This window comes from Pituophis catenifer, unplaced genomic scaffold, assembly GCF_029215685.1.
Source record: "Pituophis catenifer annectens isolate HBS135680 unplaced genomic scaffold, rPitCat1.0.hap2 SCAF_7, whole genome shotgun sequence".
NCBI lineage: Eukaryota > Metazoa > Chordata > Lepidosauria > Squamata > Colubridae > Pituophis > Pituophis catenifer.
In genome coordinates this window covers 60,335,555-60,357,501 of record NW_027256887.1, presented here as the reverse complement: position 1 = coordinate 60,357,501, position 21,947 = coordinate 60,335,555, and the positions used below count along the sequence as shown (strand labels likewise).

At 38.0% G+C, this 21,947-nt stretch overlaps 1 protein-coding gene across 3 annotated transcripts; it reads left to right on the top strand.

The window, feature by feature from the left end:
• Positions 1 to 192: 192 nt before the first annotated feature.
• On the top strand, positions 193 to 20,784 carry XPNPEP3 (X-prolyl aminopeptidase 3). Of its 3 annotated transcripts, XM_070946867.1 has the most exons (10): positions 193 to 414; positions 3,010 to 3,126; positions 7,303 to 7,701; positions 9,656 to 9,858; positions 12,352 to 12,414; positions 15,627 to 15,740; positions 16,809 to 16,894; positions 17,385 to 17,568; positions 19,608 to 19,728; positions 20,357 to 20,784. In XM_070946867.1, exons 1-10 carry the CDS (start codon positions 354 to 356, stop codon positions 20,521 to 20,523), a joined length of 1,515 nt encoding a protein of 504 aa, XP_070802968.1. In that variant the 5' UTR covers positions 193 to 353; the 3' UTR covers positions 20,524 to 20,784. The 3 variants fall into 3 exon arrangements, with proteins under 3 accessions (XP_070802968.1, XP_070802971.1, XP_070802970.1); XM_070946870.1 differs by lacking the exons at positions 193 to 414; positions 3,010 to 3,126 and adding an exon at positions 4,721 to 4,803; XM_070946869.1 differs by lacking the exons at positions 193 to 414; positions 3,010 to 3,126 and adding an exon at positions 6,924 to 6,993.
• Positions 20,785 to 21,947: the final 1,163 nt, after the last annotated feature.

Below are 21,947 nucleotides of genomic sequence, written 5' to 3'. Positions count from 1 at the left end.
TTAACCACGACGGTGGGAAGAAGGCGCCAATGAAGCACTTTTAAGAAGTAGGCATTTCTGTAGTCGCCTAAAATATAATGACTAGTCACTCGCCGAAACTCAAGCGGCGAAATACGAAGTAGCTGGTTACGATTGATGGTGACGTCATTATGTGCCGACCCGGGGGAAGCAAGGTCCTTCAAACGTGCGAACTCAAATCGAGCTTTAGTGTAGCTGGCCATGCTTCAGGGTTGGGGATCAGGAAAGAGAACTTTAGAGCGAAGTGGAGGAAGATCAGGACTTGGGGCGCTGCGATTTCTTCCGAGATCGCCCCGTAGTGTTGATTACTCTTCTTACAGGCAGGGAGCTCAGCTATGGTGTGGTTGCCAGCTCAGAGACTTATCCAACCTGTAAGGGTCAAATGCAACTTTTCAGGTCAGAGACTTAATTTGATTATACATAAGAGAACAATTCTAAAATTGTGGGCGAAAGCTAGTTATTTTAGGTACCCCCTCCGCTTTGTATATATTTTTAAAAAATATACAATAAAAGAAGTTTTTACTGTCTCAGTTTCACACTATGATACTTGTAGCTGATTTTGTGCTAATGTAAAAAAATAATACTCTGAAGACCACGATAGTAGTATGGAAATATCTTATTAAAGAAACATTTCTTCTGTTTAAAATAGAAGTTTCAAAAACTGGTCAATTTAGATTTCAAAATTGCTAACAAAATATTACCAGATCCTTAATTAAGATGTTTCAATCTCAATAAAGAGGAGAGAAAAAAGATGGTTGTACGTTTCCCACTGGGAATCAATGGGATTGGTTCAGCTGAAATACACCTTCACATACCTTGTGAAGTGTATTATGAAATAAGATATAACAATCCCTAAGTTTATTTTTTTTTTTAAGGTTTAATCTTGGAGTTGGGTTTTATTTTTGGAATTTTAGATATGGTTTGAGCCTATGTATGTTTACAGTGGAGCAAAACTCAAGGCCTAATTAACATGTAAAAATGTTGTTTAAGTGCAACTTAAGCTAATATAACTTGTTCTTCAAAAAAAAAAAGTCTTGTTCAAGGATATTTGTGAATTGGGCTACTGAGTTGAATCCTAAACATACTTCCAAGTAAGTATGTAGAGGATTGTAGTCTAAAACAAATCAATTATTTTTCTCTTGGATGACTATTGGCCTTATACTGCAATCCTTACCTAGCTGTAGATCCTTTACATTCTGTGGGATTTCTTTGGATTAACATATCTAAAAACAGAATGCACAACCGCAAATTATTTATATTTATAGTTCAAGCATTCTTTGTTACTAAGTGGATTTTTTTTACATTCAATCATGTCCTATTCTTGGAGACTACCTCGATAAGTCTCTGCAGTTTTCTTGGCAAGCTTTTGCAGAAATAGTTTGCCATGACTTCCTTCTCAGGGCTGAAAAAAAATGATTGGCCCAAGGTCACCCAGTTGGCTTTGTGCATAAGGGGTACCTAGAACTAATGATTTCCTGCTTTCTAGCCTGATACATCAACCATTACACCAAACTGAGTCTCAAATTTATTTATTTATTTATTTAAGGAATTTTTATTGACATCTATTCGCACATGGCAACTCAAGGTGGCTTACAGAATATAAAACCCCATATAAAAACAATAAAACTAATAAAAGAAGAGTCATATACTAAAAAATGGATTTAATAAGCCTATATTCTGATCAGCCATATTAAATAATACTAATTTGCTTCTTTCCACTGAAACAAAACCTGTAGCACTCTTTGGCTCCAGAGTAGAAAGATCCTATTTTGTTTTGGATATTTTTTAAGAGTGCATAATGGCTGCTTTAAGCCTTTTAGAGATTTAAGATGCTCTGCTTGTCAACTCTTATAATTTTTAGACTCTGGAATATGAATAAAGGTTGCGCTTTGAAAATTGGATTGAAAAAAGTTTTAGTGTCAAGTAGCAATCCTGTTCTGTACTAAAGAACAGAAACATTGCCATTCTTTAATACTTTGATTGTTTAACAGTAATTATGAAAAATAGGATAAAGTTGCTATAAATAAAGTTATTAATATCACTGTTTTCTTATATAAGATCCCATTATTGTTATCCCTGTTGAATGGCATTGGATGGAACAGAAATGATTAATTATTAGAAACATAATTTCAATATGTAATCTTTGCATTCTTTGGAATATCTCAGTGGTTTATCATAAATGTTTTAGCAATATTAAAACTGGAGATTGGGTGATTTATTGTATAAATGAAAATACAATCAGTACCATAATTATAGCATTTGCGACCATAGTAAAGGAAATAAATGCCAAGGCCAGAAATATTTTTATTTTTAAATTTAAGCTTTTAACAGTCATCTAGAAAGTTAAATATACAAAACAAGAACAACTATTGATACACCATGAGTAAAAGAAATTATAGAAATACTTTATAATGACACTTTCTCCCCTTTCTCCAATTTGTTTTTTTAACCGCTAACCTAAATATTAGTACTTTGCATTGAACATTAAACATTGAATATTATTGTTAGTAGCTAAGTAGTTTTGTTATGTTATTTTTGCTTAGTTCAATAACTTTTCTTAGAAAGCATAGTGTAATGCCAAATATTTAAATTTGCCTTGCTGTGTGTACAAGAGAAACATTCCTGGAAATATTTTTTAATTTTTGATTCTGAGCTTTTTGCAAAACTGTTCTGTCTTGACTATCATATTTATAAATATGTGTATTTATTACTGAACGTATACCTCGCTTTTTAGCCTATTCCATCAGTGAAGATTACTTACATCAATAAAATGCAAAGTATTAGACAAACAGTTAGAATCAGCCAATGAAATATATTAAAATCTTATTCTAGAACATTCATGGCTTTTTCAAGTATTCATATTCATATTATTAGCTTTAAAGCAAAAAGAGATGAGTAGTTGTTTGAGAATGGTAAACTTTACTTTGACACTATCATAGATTCAAATGGGAAAACAATTCAGTTTGATGCTATTCTGCTGTTTCATTGTAGCCTGCAAATTTTGTTTCTTTCGGAAATTATCTATTCAACCAGTTCAACAAAAGAAGATTCCAAATAGATATCTAGGCCAGCCTAGCCCTTTCACACATCCACATCTTCTTAAGCCAGGTAAGGATGCAACTCTAAGCACATTTACTGTAGTGAGAAATAAGTGTTCAGAGATATTTAATCCTAGACAAGTTTGCATAACACTACATTATTGACACTACCCTTTAACATCTCACTTTTTAATAGTTTTCTTAAAGAACAACTGGGGGGGGGGGATTTTATATTCTTCAAGGAATTCCTATTTAGAATGTTTTATGTTCCAGATAGAAAATACTTCCTAAAATTCTACTCATGTTCTCTTGGATGTATGTATTTGTGAGACAAAAGTATCAGATAAATCAGGGGCTTCCCAACTCCCAGTCTACGGCTCACGAAGCCCCATCTGCTCATGTATGGGATCCACTGCATGAAACCACACACCCCAGGTCTGCGGAAAAATCATCCTCCATGGCACCAGTCCCTGGCCATGTCCCTCCCCAAAAGATTGGGAGCTACTGATATAAATTACCCAATTGCAAGTAATGCTAGCAAAAATTTCTGTATTTGCAACAGTTGGAAAAGGTTACAGTGATTGTTTTCCATCAGAAGAATTGTTTCCTGTCAAAAGAACTATTCCCAAAGTTACAAAATCTTGTTGAGAGGCTTTTTGGTCTGTCATCAGATTTACAGAAGGTGGACACAAGAGACAGAAACAGATGTGCTGCTTAGGCGTAGAAATATTGAGAAACTCTAGACATTCTTTACCGATCTTCAGAGGGTCTGCGAATATAATTTTTCTTCCATGAAGGTTTTATTCTTTTTATCAATATATTTTATTTTAGCTAAGCATTTTGAGTGGTATTTTCTTTTTTAACACTCATTTCTTATCGTTTCACAAAATAGCAGATCAAAATCAGTTAGAAATAACAAACTGTAGTTGCTTGATTCAAATTTGTAAATAAGACCCAGGATTGATTTCTATTAGAAAACAGAGAAAGCATTAATCAGTGCCCGAATTTTGCATTTTTCTGAACTCAACCTTTTGCTGCATATATAGTGTATTTTATGACATCATTTGTCAATAGTTTTGTCTCTCTCCAAACATGTAGCTTGATTTTATGCATTATTGGTAAGGTATCCTTTCAGTCAAATTCATTATTAAATTTCTTTAATAAGTTTATGCAGAATGCCGTGTTTTTGTTGATGTGCACTATTGAATTATCTTTTCAACTGTTAATTTAATTAGATTTATGCTTCAGTAAAAGTCTGTGTGAGTACTGCTAAGTAGCTTTCCTCATTTCAACTGTTTAGAAAACTCTTAGATTTAGTTGTCCTTTGTCAAGTGCAGGGAACCAGGACAATTCTGTGGTTAGGCCAAAGCAGTTTATTATATTTCCTCTATTACCAGTCTTTTGCCAGAGTAATTGCATTCTCTTGGAAACTGGCAGATAAAGGCTTCAAGAGTCTTGCCTCTGTCGCTTCCTACCACTGAGAGACTCTAAGCTAAAATGCCTCTTTACTCTAATCTAGCCAGAGATTCCACCACATCTTTAATATTTGAAATGTGTGATTCTCTATGAATATTGATTAGGTAATTGTAATGGTATATCAATGCCACTCACATTTTATTTGTATTACAGAAAATTTCACTAGCTGGCATCTGAGTAGATAATGTGCCCAGCATTTGTCCTTCTGCACAGTGGAAAATGTCTTATTTTCATCTTGTCTAGTGATGCTGCTGCCCAGCAACTAGCTTAGGTCAGCAAATTGCTTATTGCAAGTAGATTAATGTTTTTAAATTAAAGTGGGTACTGTGATATAATTTATGGAAGAAAAAAACTAAACAAAATTTTAATCTAAAAGTATATCCTATATTTTTAAATTTTCGCTTCCTTTTGAAAAGCATTGGATAATTTTAAAAAATGGATAGTTATCAGGTAGCATTAAGTTGCTATTAAAGATGAGAAAGAGCCTGTTGTTTAGTTGAACCAATGTCTCTCCCTAAAGAACACAAGAAGTCCTACAACATCAATCCAAAGCCCCTCATTGTGTTTCCACAGTAACAAGCAAAATGCTTTTAGGGAGATCCATATTTAAGGCATAAAGGCAGCAACCTGTCCCTACCAGTTCCCTGCTGTCAGAATTGACTATCATATTCTCTCTGTATGAACTTGTAACATGTGTGACAAATTTACAGATACCCTCTATCAACCAGCTACTTGTATTACTGCCCACTGTTTTATAAGTCCCACAATCCTCTGCAATTGTTTGGAGGACCATAGTCTAGAACATGGGTCCCCAACCTCCGGGCCGTGGCCCACTACCAGGCCTTCAGCCTTTTGGAACCAGGCCTTGGAAGTGGGGGGCGAGCGCGCACATGCATGCATGCATCCCCACTCGTGTGAGCAGCAGGTGAGTGTGAGCAGCATGCACATGTGCACACTATCCCCTCTGCCCTCCAGAACCAAAAAAGTTAGGGAACTCTGGTCTAGAAAATACTGCCTCTCTTTTTCCCCCCTCTCCTTTCAATTTTAAAGAGGTGTTTTTCTCATGGGGAGAATATGACTCAGGGGCATTTTAGCCAGAAAAATATTATTTATTATTTATTTATTTGTTTGTTTTAATTTGTATACCGCCCTTCTCCAGCAGGACTCAGGGCGGTAAACAGCCAGAATAAAACAGAACATACAAAATTTAAAAACAGTTTAAAAATAATTAAATATTTTGGCCGCAATTTAAAACAACCCAATTAAAATCAATTAAATTTAACCAAAAACAGTGGGATCAAGCCAGCCCGGCTAGGTGAAATAAATAAGTTTTCAGGGCCCGCCGAAAAGTCCGGAGGTCTGGTATTGTATGTATCTCTGGGGAGAGGTTGTTCCAGAGGGCGGGCGCCACCACAAAAAAGGCTCTCCCCCTGGGGGTTGCCAGCCGACATTGTCTGGCGGACGCCACCCTGAGGAGGCCCTCTCTGTGCGACCGTACTGGCCAGTGGGAGGCTATTGGTGGCAGAAGGTGGTCTTGTAAATACCCCGGCCCTAAGCCATGGAGTGCTTTAAAGGTGGTCACCAACACCTTGAAGTGCACCTGGAAGACCACCGGGAGCCAGTGCAGCTCGCGCAGGAGAGGTGTCACATGGGAGCGCCCCGTCGCTCCCATAATCCCCCGCGCAGCCGCGTTCTGGACCAGCTGGAGCCTCCGGGTGCACCCCAGGGGGAGCCCCATGTAGAGAGCATTGCTATAAAGAAAAACATTTAAAAATACAGGCTAACAACCTTAAGTACATAATATGTCCAGGTTTTAGGCAGATATTTACATTTTTAAAAGGTATCTTCAAATGATAGGGCATATAATAAACCACCTAGAGTAGCTTCATGGTGTGATGGGCAGCAGATAAATGTATTAATAAAAATATTCATTATTGTGGAATATTCATTCATTATTATAAAATATTGTGGAACTAAGTCCTTTTGATTCCACTAGAACCTTTTGTTAGATTTAATTAAGATTCAGAAAGTATAATTCTCACATTTTTCAAGCGTTAGCTCTGTTCAATTTAATGGATTGGCTTTAATGGCTTTAATAGATACAAATCTGATTATAGACTATTTAAAAAAGCATTCCATTTACAGTCAATTTTTTTGTCTTTAGTTCAGTTTTGTTAAAATATTTTTGTTTTCTGGACATTGTATTTATTATAAATAGGTTAGATTATAGATAAAATTAGATTGAATAATTAAATCTGAAGTTCTGAGAAAATTCTGTTGTACTTCTAATCTAATTCTTAGATACGCAGCTTATTAAAGATCCTTTTTTAAATTCAGCATTATGAACTCTGCATTTCATGGAGATGTTATTCCTAGGTAATGAAATATCCATACTGCTATCAAAATGCAGAGTGCAACAAGCTCTGCCATCCTCTGTTCAATGTGCAAATGGTATAAAAAGGTATCAAGTTTACTTTTCTTTGTTCCTCTCTCCCAGTAATCATTTTTGGTCATAATCCTTATGTTAGTATTAACTGTAGCTTTTGAAATGTCTTGTGAACTCAAGTTTCTGCAAACAATTTTTGTTAATAATAAGAGAAAAAATAGTTTAGAGTCGAACTAGGAATGTGGAGACATGAGTACAGAGAAAATGAATAGAAAGGAGATGAACTGGAAAATATAAGACTAGTCTCAAAAAATTGTAAGGGTCCAGCAGCATGAAAAAAATTTGTTTCTAAAATAGAAATTGTGTTTTGAATTCTATTCACAGGAGAGGTAACACCAGGATTATCACAAGTGGAATATGCTCTCCGTAGACACAAGTTGATGGCTCAGATACAGCAAGAGGTGCAAGGGACAAATCACACAATAATTCTGCTTTCAAATCCTACCTATTACATGAGCAATGATATTCCATATACCTTTCACCAGGACACTAATTTCCTATATTTGTGTGGCTTCCAAGAACCGGATAGTATCTTAGTGTTGCAAAGTGTGCCTGGTAGATCTTTGCCATATCACAAAGCTTTACTGTTTGTTCCAAAACGAGATCCAAGCCGAGAGTTGTGGGATGGGCCACGATCTGGCACGGATGGAGCAGTGGCTCTCACTGGTGTAGATGAAGCATATACCATGGAAGAGTTTAGACATCTGGTATCTAAATTAAAAGGTATGAAAATAAAATAGATTTTGCACTGTATGAAATAGAATGATATTGAATCATTTCAGCAATTTGCTGTCAAGTAAAGGGCATAATAGAGACAAGATAGAAAGCTGGATTCATACACTGCATTATAGGTAGTCTCAATTTATGACCATCACTAAACCTGCAATTACAGTTATAAGTTACGACAGTTATTAAGCAGGTCATCATGTGCCCGTGCCCAATTTTACAGTCCTTTTGCAGCCGTCATTAAGTGAATGCAGTTGTTAAACAAATCCATTGTTTGTTTTTTTGCTGCAAACCAGAAGTAAATGCTGATTTCTGGCAAAAGTGTAAGTCACATGACCGTGGGATGACTAAATGACTAAATGTGGGCCAGTTGCTGAATGCCCAAAATGCAGTCATGTGATGGGTGGGGTGGGTGTCAGAATTTCAAATCCAAGTCGTAAGTACATTTTTTCAGATGTCATAACTTTGGTCATAACTTTGAACAGTTAACTGGTCATAAGTTGAGGACTACCTATAAGCCTTAGAATGGGTTGGATTTGCCTTAATGTTTGAACCCAACAATTGTGGTTCATAAAAGGTGGTTCATGGTAGGCATGTTATATAAATTGTACATCAATTATTCAGTGACCTATAACTAAGGAAATAATAACTTTATGAGAAGTTTAACCCAATTAAAATCCTGAGTGCCTAGCTCCGTATATGCCTTTATAGAAAGAAACCTAGAATATCATAATTTCAATAGAGAAGAGGGCAAATTTGTTTTTGGATTTTAGTGCAAATATTAACATGCAAAGTTCATATTTTCTGAAACTATACACAACCTGAAAAACAATATTAAGTGCCCAATTAAATCATTTTTTACTGAAGTTTTCAGAAATACGTACAAATGTTTAATTAATGTTATTCTAGGTTGCCCCAATCCCAAATGTCTTTTGTTCCAAAGAGAACATTTAAGTTCTACTTTCACAATTCCTTTCTTTAAGAACTGTTGTAGTAGAGTCATGTATATGTGCAACATATTGAAGGTGATAAGTAATAGGGCTTAGAAACAGTTGTTTGCAACTTATAGTACTGTAGCCTCTCCTGATTAGTACACAAAAGAAAATTGCTGTCCATGCACAAGGCAGAAAAAATAATTGAGAATAGCTTCCTAATTAGCTACTCAATTTGGCAACTATTACTTTAAGAGTGCAAAAGTATATGCTTCCAACTCTTTCAAAGGATTTGCACAGTCCTACTAGGTACTCTTTTTAGACTGCATTTTTAACACACTTAAGAGTGTTAAAAACATTACTTCTGCGTCCACATGGATGAGAATGTATTCTGAAAAGAAGAAGCTTTGTTAAAATTATAATATAGAGATTCATAATCTATAGCTCCAGAGCCACATGCGGTCTCCCATAGCCATGGAAGTGGCTCCAGTGTTCTATTAAAAGATATTATTGATAATCTGAAATCGTTAATGCAATAGAAGTGGACAATATTAAATAGTATAGGAATAACTAATAGTTTTATTAAGCTCATTGAGAATAACTAATAATTTAATCAATTTATATTAACTCTAGTTTAAATTACTTTTTATATATTTAATCTCTGTTTTTGCAATGTGATTCTTAGCACTCTGTTCAAAGACCAAGTACAGTTCTTGATCCAAAAGAATTGTATATTCCTATTCAGATGCACTTGAAATCTACTTTTTTATATAAAGGATGATGCGTTGGGAAAACACATGCCCTCTTTACTCAGTGAATTTAGATTCATATGTTGGTTTCTAAGGAGGTTATCTGTTAGTTGGTTATACTTCATCAATATTTCTTATTACCAATTCCTTTCAGGCAGGTTTAAAAATCCAAATTTGACTGCAATCTGATATTAACCAAAAATATGCAAACATCTCTCCAAAGAAGTATAGTTAATTAAACTTAAAATGTAATTACATTCTGTTTCACAGATGACTCTAGCACAGTTTGGTATGATTTTGCTAAACCTGTGCATCCACAGCTCCATTCTGATTATCTGCTGCATCTGGCTGAGGTCAGAGCTAAATGCAACAACCAGGTTCGAGCTGTCCGGCATCTAGTGCAAAACCTACGGCTAATGAAATCTGCCACAGAGATTGAGAGGATGAAATTTGCTGCAAAAATCACTTCACAGGTATTGATCAAAGCATTTATGTTGCACAAAGTGTTAAGAGAAAAAAAAAAGGCATGATATTGGAATTCATGCCAAAAGGGAAATGACATATACCATGTTCCACCCAAAATTAAAACCCACCCCAAAAATATGCCCTAGTCGGGTTTTTTTGGGTGGGCCTAATATGAACCCTAGGGGACGTGGTGGCTCAGTGGCTAAGACGCTGAGCTTGTCAATCAAAAGGTCGGCAGTTCAGCGGTTCGAATCCCTAATGCCGCGTAATGAGGTGAGTTCCTTGTTACTTGTCCCAGCTTCTGCCAACCTAGCAGTTCGAAAACACGTAAAAAATGCAAGTAGAAAAATAGGGACCACCTTTGGTAGGAAGGTAACAACGTTCCGTGAGCCTTTGGTGTTTAGTCATGCCAGCCACATGACCATGGAGACATCTTTGGACAGCGCTGAAACAGAGATGAGCACCGCCCCCTAGAGTCGGGAACGACTAGCACATATGTGCAAGGGGAACTTTTACCTTTTAATATAAACTCTACCCCCAAAATAAGCCTGGGGGATGGGCATGGCCAGCATGAGAGGCAGTGAGCTCGCGGGGGCCAATGGTTTCTGGCAGCAGCCGAAGCCCACTGGCCCCTTGGTACAGCGCAAATATCAATAAGTCCGAACGTGGAGGCAGAGGCGGGGGGGAGAAAGGTGATCTGTGCTGCGGGGTGGCACTGGCAGGAGCCAGACGTATGGGGGATAGGGGAGGCAGGCGATCCCGAAGCGTGGGTGTGGATGGTTGTTCAACGTGGCCACAGGCAAACCAAGAGATGGGACAGAGTGGGCTGTGTGTTGGGATCGCCTCTGCCTCCGCCCGGCTCTGCTGTGCACTTTTTGCCCAGAGGAAGACGAAGCTTTGTCTGCTTGCAAAGGGGACAGGGAGGGTGGGACCGACGGTAACTTCCCAAATACTTTTCGCCCAGAGGAAGCTTTGTTTGCTTGCAAAGGGGACGCTTTGAAACAGAGCTAATCACTCTGTTTCAAACTGTCTCCTTGCAACCACATGACATTTTGAGTCTCCATTATTTCTCTGTTTGGGGTGCTTGGGAATGGACGACCAAACACTTTTTGCCCAGAGGGAGAAATAAAGCTTCGTGTGCTTGCAAAGGGGACAGTTTGAAATGGAGCTAATAGCTCCGTTTCAAAGTGTCCCCTTGGCAAGTAAATAAAGCTTCCTCTGGGTGAAAAGTGTTTGGGCTGCTACCATCGGCCCCACTCTCTCCATCCCACTGTCTGCTTGCCTGCAGCCTCAATCGGGGCCAAGCTCTCGGCACATCCCAGCCTCCACCCGCCCTGCCAGGAGGGCAAAGAGCCTCCCACGAGGCCAGCAGCAGCATGGGCAGCCACCTGGCAGCCAGCACGGTGCCCACCGTGGCCAAGAAGTGTACCAGCAGACCTGGGCCAGCAGGCAAAGCGGGTGGAGGCTGGGACATGTCGAGAGCTTGGCCCGTTGCAGCCGCGAACAAGCAGACAGTGAGACAGAGAGGGCAGGTAGCTGCACTCCCACTCCTCTCAGCCATCATGCTCACCGTCTCCTGCACTTAAAAAAAATAAGCCCAAATACTTATTTTCAAGCCCCCCAAAAAATAAGACCAGGTCTTACTTTCAGGGAAACACGGTAGATAATAGCTGGCATCTTTCTGCTTTCCTGCAGTCTGAATCAGGGCCAAGGTCTCGGCCTGTCCCTGCCTCCACCCACCCTGCCAGGAGGGCAAAGAGCCTCCAACAAGGCCAACAGCAGCATGGGCAGCTGCTTGGCGGCCAGCACTGTGCCCACTGCAGCCAAGAAGTGTACCAGCAGACCTGGGCCAGCAGGCAAAGCGGGTGGAGGCTGGGACATGCCGAGAACTTGGCCTGTTGCAGCCGCGGGCAAGCAGACAGTGAGACAGAGAGGGCGGGTAGCTGCACTCCCACTCCCGTCAGCTCACCGCCTCCTGCACTTAAAAAAAATAAGCCCAAGTACTTATTTTCAAGCCCAAAAGAAAATAAGACCGGGTCTTATTTTCAAGGAAACATGGTAGATATAGCTGGCATCTTTCTACTAGAATGTTTCTGGATCTGATGCTGATGATTTATTCCAGAAATAAAATATGGGATCCTTGTGTTTGTGGAAAGCCTTCTGTCAACAAGTACCATTGTAGTCCCCTATGTTTCACATAATAAGATTATTATCATACGAGTTAGTGTGAAAAATACCAGTGAAGAAGAAATCAAACATAACTGATTGCTTTCTATAATACATCATAATCCAAAGTGTACATTTACAGCTATGATCCAATTTCTCATTTGATGGTATAATGAATCGCAATATGGTCCTATTCATCTCCTCAACCAGCTCTTCCTCACTGGTTAGAATCAGATCTAGGAGAGCTGATCCTCTTGTCTCATCTTTTGGAAAATATAATCATATTTTGGAAACAAACATCTTCATTAATAGTTTTTATTACTGCATTTCAACAGGCATTCATAGAGACTATGTTTACAAGTAAAGCACCAGTGGACGAAGCATTCCTATATGCTAAGGTATGTGCTTTTTTGCATTATGGAAAATAGTCCTTCACTGTAACATGACAACCAGTGTTTAGGTTGAATTCACATGTAATGCATATGCTCATATAACATATGATAGGTTTCTATTAATCCTCATGTCAACACTTAATTTAGAACTTGCAGGATGGATATCAAAGAAGGAGAACATTAAGAGAGAGACCAGGATTTTAATAAAACTTAGAAAAGATAGTAAATCCCATTAAACTTGATAAGATAGGCTTTTGAATAGATGTGGGGGGGGGGGACTATTGATAGCCTTTCATCTGAACAATGAGAGGATTTTGCTCTTCAGCACTAATTACATTTCACTTCCTGAACATTATCTTTCCTTAAGAATACCTGTTATGAAAATGAAATTTCAAGAAAAAATAGTGCAAATGCAAAGTGTTACTTAATGTGTTTGGACATTTTAATTTAGAAGTATTTTTCCCTACAAACATTCTCCTACACGTATATAGTATCCAAAAAATATGTTTTGGTTATAATTAACAGTTGAGAGTGCCAACAGCCACCCACTCAAACGTAATGAAAATGTGAGAATAACTACAGACTAAAGTCTCTTCCTTTTCAAAGGAACAAAATTGAGTAGGAAATACAGCCTACCACAAACCCAAAAGAATTAATGAGTTAATACCTCCTGGTGTTTCATGTTACTTTCATCTGATGAAAGAAACCCTTGGCTGGTTTGCTACTCCTATGGATATGCATCCAGATCAGGATAAATATAGATAGGGGGAAAAATTGGGCATAGATAGAAGCACATAAGAACAACTACCTTTGATTTTGCTGTTTTAAAACAATCACCAAGTTCTTTGTAGTTTTTTTCTGAAAAAAATTAGACAAGTTGTATACTTTTGCTTCCCACAGCATATTAGGTTTCTTTAGTTGACATACTGTAGGAGGGAAGAGAAATGTATGGCTTTTCAGATGGTGCTGAACAACAGAACTCCTCTCCACTGATTGCAATATCTGAGGCTGTTAGGTATTTTACTTAAGCAGTAGCTTACTCTATGGCAGTATTGGTGCAATGGGAATGTGCACGTGCGCGAGGGAGCACCAGAAACCGGAAGAGCAGCTCCCTGATGTGCACGCACAGGAGCACCAACAACCGGAAGAGCAGTTCCCTGGCACAAATGCGCATGCCAGGAAGCTGAGCTTCCAACATGCGCATGCGCGCCAGTCACCTGGTCTTCTGGCTTCTGGCACACATGCTGGCCAGTGAGCATGTGTGCACCAGAAACCGGAAGCTCAGCTTCCTGGTGTGCGCCTGCGCTCTCACGCACACGAAAACTAGCTGGCCAGTATGCATGTGCGCGCTGGAACCCGGAAGAGCAATGGGCAATGGCAGGCGTGCCCAGAGAGATAGCTCTGCCATCATGGCTCTATGGGTTGGTATATTTTCTTCAAGGAGCTAAGAATATGGCTCCATGGCTTAGGGCCAGGGTATTTCCAAGACCGCCTTCTGCTACCAATAACCTCCCACCGGCCAATACGCTCTCACAGAGAAGGCCTCCTCGGTGTGCTGTCGGTCAAGCAATGTCGGCTGGCGGCCCCCACTGGGAGAGCCTTCTCTGTGGGAGCACCCGCCTTCTGGAACGAGCTACCTCCCGGAATATGACTGATCCCGGATCTCCGCACTTTCCGTAAGGCCCTGAAGACTTTTTTATTTCAGCAAGCCGGCCTGGCCTGAATAGGTTTTATGGGTTAGTTTTTAAGTGTATAGCTTGGGGTTTTAAATTGGGAGGCCGATTAATTTAATTTATTTTTAGTTATCTTAACTTTTATATTGTATGTTATTTTAATTTTCGGCTGTTCACCGCCCTGAGTCCCTTCGGGGAGAAGGGCAGTATATAAATTCAATAAATAAATAAATAAATAAATAAATAACTTTTATATCAGGGGTGTCAAACTTATGTTGTCATGGCAGCATCACATGACTTATCAGGACTTTTTCCTTCACTAAACCGGGTGTAGGCAACACGTAAAAAAAAAAAAAATCTCACGAGTCCAATCAAACTTCTCGAACTCGCGAGTTTTCTTTTAAAACATTTTTCCCTGGACACAACGGTGAGGAACGCGACAGAGCTGGAAAGGTATGTCCCGCTTCTCGCCCGCCCCACTTGCCACCCCTAAATTGCATCCCTAAAGGGGGCGGGTGTCTAAGCAAGGGGCAGGAGCCCTGCCATACCCAGCAAGGGGGTGGGAGAAGAGGCAAGGTGAGCCACGTCTCTCGCTTCTCCCCTGACCCATCTGTCAGAAATGAGTCTTTGTGAGATTCATCGCAGCGGCGCCACCTTGTGGAGCAGGACTCTGCAAGGCTTGTGCCCTTGCACGCAAAAACGGCAGCACTGCCACAAGGTTTGACATACTGGTGCAGCCACAAGCGGAAAGACACCAGCTGTGCCAGTATGATGAAGCTCGTGGTGGTGCTGCAATTCATGCGTGCAATGGCACAACAAGCCTTGCAGAGTCCTGCTCCACGAGGCAATAGCAGCCAACTGCTCAGCCAGTGTGAAGAACAGGGAGGGGAGGGCATCTTTCCCCCCCTTTCCCCCTCCCCTCTGGCCTCAACTCATTTTGGTTGCACGACAAGCAACCAGAGAAAATGGCAGGACCAGATGCGCATGCGTGTAAGTAGTTGGTGTGGGGGCTTATTTTGGGAGGGGGCTTATTTTAACACATGCCCTGAAAAGCCCGATTGGGCTTATTATCCGGAGAGGTCTTAGTTTCAGGGAAATGCAGTAAGTGATACAGTCATAAAGCATAACGACCCATGACTGTGCTGCTAAGCAATGGAAATCATAGCATTTTCCATTGATGATAAGTGAATCATTGCAAGTCGTTAAGCAAGGATGCCATGTAGTCCCCTTTTGTGAACTCCTGCCAGCTTTCCCATTGACTTTGTTTGTAGGAAGTTGGCAAAGAAGGATGCAAATGGTGATTATGTGATTGCGGTGATACTGCAAATGTTGTAGGTACAGTCATAAGTACCATTCATTCATGCACTGTTAAGCGAGGAGCACCTGACTTGAGAAAGCTGAATTAAGTCTTCCTATTCAAACATACAGTGTATCCCATATACTTTGCTAGTTTGCTAGCCCAAGTATGGGCATTGGCAGAGGCTTTCTGAGAAAAGGCTTTTCTGTGCATTCATTTCAACAATTAATGGATTCTTTTACTTCCAGTTTGAATTTGAGTGCCGGGCTCGTGGTGCTGATATTTTAGCTTATCCCCCTGTGGTTGCTGGCGGCAACAGGTCCAATACCTTGCATTATGTGAAAAACAATCAACTTATCAAGGTAACTGAATGAATTCTGCAACATAATAGTATTATTATCTACTGAACCCCTCCAAAAGAAATAAATGAAGATGTACTGCGGTAATAGCAATAGCACTTAGACTTATATACAGCTTTACAGTGCTTTACAGCCCTCTCTAAGCTGTTTAGTCATCATATTGCCCCCAACAATTTGGGTCTTCATTTTACCCACCTCGGAAAGATGGAAGGTAATATATTAACCAAGCCATTTAAAAAGATTGGAATGCAACTATAGTTTTAAAAGAGGATATAATCCTGTTTCCGAGTACCTTCTTAAACTGAGTAGACCATAACCAGTTCTACTGCATTCTAGTGTGTTTCTGACTATCCTATATTTCTAGGGCTAAAAATCTACTTCCTCATTCTATGAAGTAGAATGAAGAAATTTAGGAATAATCTTACAGCTGTATTGCATATGAATATTTTAATGAGGAAATATAGGGATTTGTATAAAAAATATAAAAATATATCTCCAAACAGGTCTTGCAGCATGGCCCCCAATAATATCTGCCCCTACTCATGCGATTTGGTTGATTTAGATACTTGTTTCATGAGAAAAATGAATTTTTCAGGAGGCTTTCTCTTTGCCTCCTTCCCCACCAATGTGCTTGATGAATATGACCGCTATTGGCCAATAAAAGTGGGTGTGATTAAAAGTACTTAAATGAAAGTAAATGAAATTAACATAGCAACAGCTTTTAAGTTAGATCAGACTTCCTCATCTTAGCACTTTTCTTTGTGCTGGACTGCAGTTCCCATAATCCAACTGTCAGTTATGGGACTACAGAAGTCAATAATAATAATTACAATAATAAGAGTGATGATAAGTGTTAAAATAAGCTGAACATCAAAGCTTGCAAAGAAGGACAGTTCATTATAACTATAAAAAGCTACACTCTGCTGAACTATTAGATGAAAAAGCAAATGTAATTTATCTCACTAAAGATAAATTCCAGATTTGTTTGTTTGTTTTTTTAAAAAACTATTTTATAGCACTATTTAAATGAAATTCTTAAATGCCAAGTAATTGCTTTTTCTTGTGGTCCAGGATGGAGAAATGGTTTTATTGGACGGAGGGTGTGAATACTCTTGTTATGTGAGTGACATTACCCGCACTTGGCCCATCAATGGCAGGTAGGTCCTGTTCCCAGCAAAGGAACATCAAGTTGGTTGCAATTCCAGGTTTTTCTGAAATGTTTCATTATTGTGATTTCTTCATTTCATTATACTTCAGAAATCATCCTTGTCAATATTGTAGTTGCAATTTTTAGTGCAATGTACTACAGTCATCCTGCTTCCCCTGCCCTAGAGTTGAGATATACTTTAGTTTGTAGTAATGCAAAACCAGATAATTTAGAAAAGTTTGTATGTCATTATTTCATTTCAAAATGTTAATGGGAAATATTATTTATCAATTTCACTGATACTTTCCAAGTAAAATTACAGAAAGGTTTGAAACGAGAGGTGTTCAGGTTTGCAATCTTCCACCAACATTTTGGAGTAGAACAAATCCAAAGAACTGTGCTGCATAATTATTTTGTACATGCATTTTAGCATTTAATTTTTGCTTTTCTTTCTGCTTAAATCTCACTTGAGGTGATTTGTGTTTTTCTCTTATTATCAGGTTCACTAGTCGCCAAGCAGAGCTGTACCAGGCTATACTGGAGGTCCAGAAGTCATGCCTAAGACTTTGTTCTCCAGGTGTGAGCCTAGAAAACATCTACAATTTAATGCTAACTCTCATTGGACAGAAGCTGAAAGAGTTGGGAATCGTAAAGGATAGCACTAGTGAGGGTCAGGTCTTCAAGGTACTTGGTTTCTTTGCATAACTGTTTAGCTTGTTATTTTTCCTGGCTAAAAAAACAACAATAGTGAACAGTAAAAAAGGTGAACAATCCTTTAAATCATCCCATTTTAAGTTTTGAAGTTGTAGCTTCCTGCAGATATGCAGCTCTAAAAGAAATACAGGTAGTCATAGATTTATAACCTGTCCCTTAAGAATCATTTAGAGTTATGATGGACATCCCGAGAGTTACTTACAATTTATTTTTGGAGTTAGAACAACACCCCCACCCCCACCCCCATCACATAATCCCATTTTGGGCTCTTGGCAACTGAGTCACCTTTACTTCCAGCTTTTGGCAAAAAAACAGCTGTTGTGGGAAATGAATTTGCTTCATAACCACAGCATTCACTTATCCACTGTTGTAAATACAATTGTAAGTTCAAATATGGTCATATTATGCCTCAATTTATGACTATAATTCCAGGCTCAATTTCTGTCATGAATCGAGAAGTACCTACCGTATATTGGTGAAAAGTCGAAGGTTATCAGCGGTACAGTATCTTTTTCATCCAGCAGATGGCAGACTATTTAGATTTACACACACACACACACACACACACACACACACACACACACACACACACCAGTTGTTTTAATTCCTGAGAACAATTAATTCAAGAGACAAAGATCAGTGGTGGGATTTTTCTAACTTCTCAGTAAGGTTATTAAATTTGATTGTTAAATTGAGGAGAAAAGTGCTTCATTTTAAGATTTTGGTAATAGTTATGGAAGATATTTTCCTATAATTTTTTTGACATGTACATGGGAAAGCGCCTGCTCTAGAAATCTGTTAGTGACTCACTTTGATTCACCTTACCTGTGTAATAATTCCCTGATCTTCCATAGATAGATACAAGGACTGATAATATTTCAGTACAAGTTCTTTCTACCCATCAATCTCAGAAATTGTGGGACAAATAAAAAATGCATCACTATAGCAGTATTTTGAAATTTGGCACAAATTGTGGGATCCAACAAAATAAACCTTAAATAGGTATTTAGTCCAGCAATCAAATACTTGCCTGCCCAGTATCTCTAATGGGCCAAGGACAAACTTGCAGATCTCTAAGAGCTGCAACCTGTTGGCATAAACAATATTAGATGGCCAGAGTATGGTTTTACATAGTACAACTTCCAATAAAATTACCTTAAATCAATGGATATTTTGAAGTAATATCAACTTCTGTTTCAACTGGCAAATGTAGGAAAATATTTCATACTAAGTTAAACAGAGTGTTATGAGATGTACTACTCTTGCAAGTTATGTATTGAGAACATTTTAAAATGGAAAGTGGTCCTGGGCTCTTTCTTTGTTATATTCTTTAAGAATATTTCTGTGTACAATAATGGCCATAATAATGGCTACTATTTGCACTTGAACAACATAGACCAACTGCTTAGCAGAGTGAGGCGTACTGCTGTTTCTTGAGATCCTTGCCTACTCTGATTTGTAAAATTCACAGGAACTGAAAAGTTTCAGAATCCCAGTAAGAACAACCTACTTGAAAAATAGTGAAGTTCATCCTGGTCTGCTGGAAAAAGTGATGAGGTTTTGAACAAGAAACCAAGCTTAGGTCAAATGGTTTTGAATAAACATTGCATAAAATTTAGGCAAGGTACTGAAATAAGTGAGGGCCTCACAATTCACCGTAATATTAATTTTTTACCCACAGAGGAAATCTGCCAGCTAAAAGATCAAAGGTACCTTGGAGCTCAAAACAGACACTATTTGCCTTTAATACCAAACTGATTGTCATTTATATATTTTGCTTAAAGACCAGAATCTGTTGCCCTTACAGCAAACAGCAAATTTGATAGATATAAGACAGAAGATGATGCCTACACAAAACATAATAGTTGTATTTATAAGTAAAAACAACCAATTAATGTTATATTTCCTTTTCACTGTGTGTTTCTAGCACATTTTGTGCTGAAGAATATCCATCCAATATTACTCCAAATTTTGCTTGTTTTAGAAATTTATTATTTTTTGCCTCATAGGCTGTTCGGAAATACTGTCCACATCATGTAGGACATTATCTGGGAATGGATGTTCATGATACACCTGATGTATCCCGATCAACTCTCCTCCAGCCAAGCATGGTGATCACCATTGAGCCAGGTGAAATAGTGCACTGATGAAATCAATATAAAAAGATGTGTGTCTATGTGTGGCATCTTGAAAAGAAGAATGCCCAGTTATTTATGCAATGATTGCTACAATCATTTCTCAAAAATTATTCTCAAAAATTTATTCTCAAAAAAATGCTCAAAAATTTCAGTGCAATTGTCTTTCTATTTTGTTTTTAAATAGCTTCAAATTCTTAATATATCCTATCTCTGTTTCTATTATTCACCCCCATAAATGTGAGAAGGTAGTCATCTTAGAGGCGTTGAGAACTATCCAGAAAACACTGCCATTTGCTTCATAGATTTAACTATGAACAAACAACCTTCATGAAAATAATTTTTAAAAGGGTGCTTAATTGCATTTACATCAGGGTAGAGTAGCTTGTAAAAACTATTCTGGTCTTGTAAGTTTAGCCCAGTGTTTCCCCTACTGGTACAAAATGAAGTTGTGTGTATTGCATTATATCAGTTGGATCAAAGTGGAGATACTCTAGCTATTGATTCTTGACCTGTGGAGATAAAACCTGTCGTTTGTGCTATGCCTTCTAAACCCTGAAGGAATATACTGTATAATTTGCAAACGGAATCTACTAGATTTTGATCAGTACTTTTATTTCCAGGCATTTACATACCTGAAGATGATACAAGTGCCCCTGAACGATTCCGTGGCATAGGAATACGCATTGAGGATGATGTGGTGGTGACCGAGAATGTACCATTAATCTTGTCTGCAGATTGCCCAAAGGAGATCTATGATATTGAACAGGTTTGCAGTTGTAGCCTTTGATAGTTCTTCACTGACTTTTTTATATTTTGCTCGGGTTTAGATTGGAAAATACACACTCATATATAACACAGTTTTTCATAACTTGTAGGATTGTTTGACTAGATAGAATCACTACTAGAAAAATATTACTTGCAAGGAACTGTGTGTAAATATTTTGCAAGGCACAATTACACTATTTAAATGGGAAAATGTACATTACCGTTCAACATGTATTTTAAAGCTATGCTAATACTAAAACAAAGCTTATGAAACAGAATTCTGCATCCCATCATTTGGTCTATTTCTTTCTGTGCTTAAACTGTGATGATGTTATTTACAGAGATGTACTGAATATCAGCTGTACTGACATTTCTCAGACTGCATATGTATGTCTATAACAATTACATTTTTAATTTTAGTTTTTTAGTTGTAAGAGCTGAAAAGAAAAAAAAGGAGCATTTTTCTGGATACAGTAATTTGCAGTGTATAAAAGAAAAGCAAAAAAAAAAAAGAACGCCAAACTTGAAATTAGAGGAGCTTTTCCCCTTTTCAGAAGATACAAGAAGGGCTAACATGTTGGGAAATCCATTAATGTGAAAATGAGGGTATTACATATAAAGGACAGCTAAAGACAAATCCCTGTGTAGAATTAGATGTGGCAAAGCTATTGATCACAATGTGTTTAAGCACACCCAGTCCTGCATATATTGATGGCTTGGCTTTAGTGATTAAAAATGTCAGTTTTAGGTGAAAATAATATGAGCTCATTTGATAAACTCACAGTGAATCAGACTAAATTCAAGATGCTTATCAATGAAGTTGTGATTACTGTATTTTTCTTTATATATTCAGCCTCTCATAGGAAATGTGAACACAGAAGCACTTTGGGATCCAACTATGAAAAGTACTGCATTTATATTAAATTGCTCTTTTCCTTGACTAAATACATAGAAACGGTAACCCAAAAAGTGGTAACACTCCAATTCTTTATATTGTGGTAAAATCTAGCAATTGATATAAGACTATTTCTGAAGTGATGCAAAGCATCAGGATTTTTTAAATTTGAAATTCTTACAGAATACTCTGTTTTAAGGTTGAGGTCTTAATACCACATATTATCAGAAGATCAAAACAAAAGTTAAATTGAGAAATCAACAACTTTCTTGCAAGTAGAAACATAAAAATAATTACACTAATTAAGTTCACAAATATGATTAAAGCTTGGTACTATTCTAGTTGGGTCAAATTGTTTTCCAAGGAATTTTTATAAAAGATGAAATGTTACATAATTATCTGGTGAATATTTTTTGTGAAGTGCTTTTTGCGTTTTTGAAAGAAAGATGCTGTCTGTGTACAATGTAATTATTACAGATGTGTAATATACAAAAGTGTTTTATTCTTCTAAAAAGAAAAAACATCTGTATTGGTGAAAATATAATTTCAAC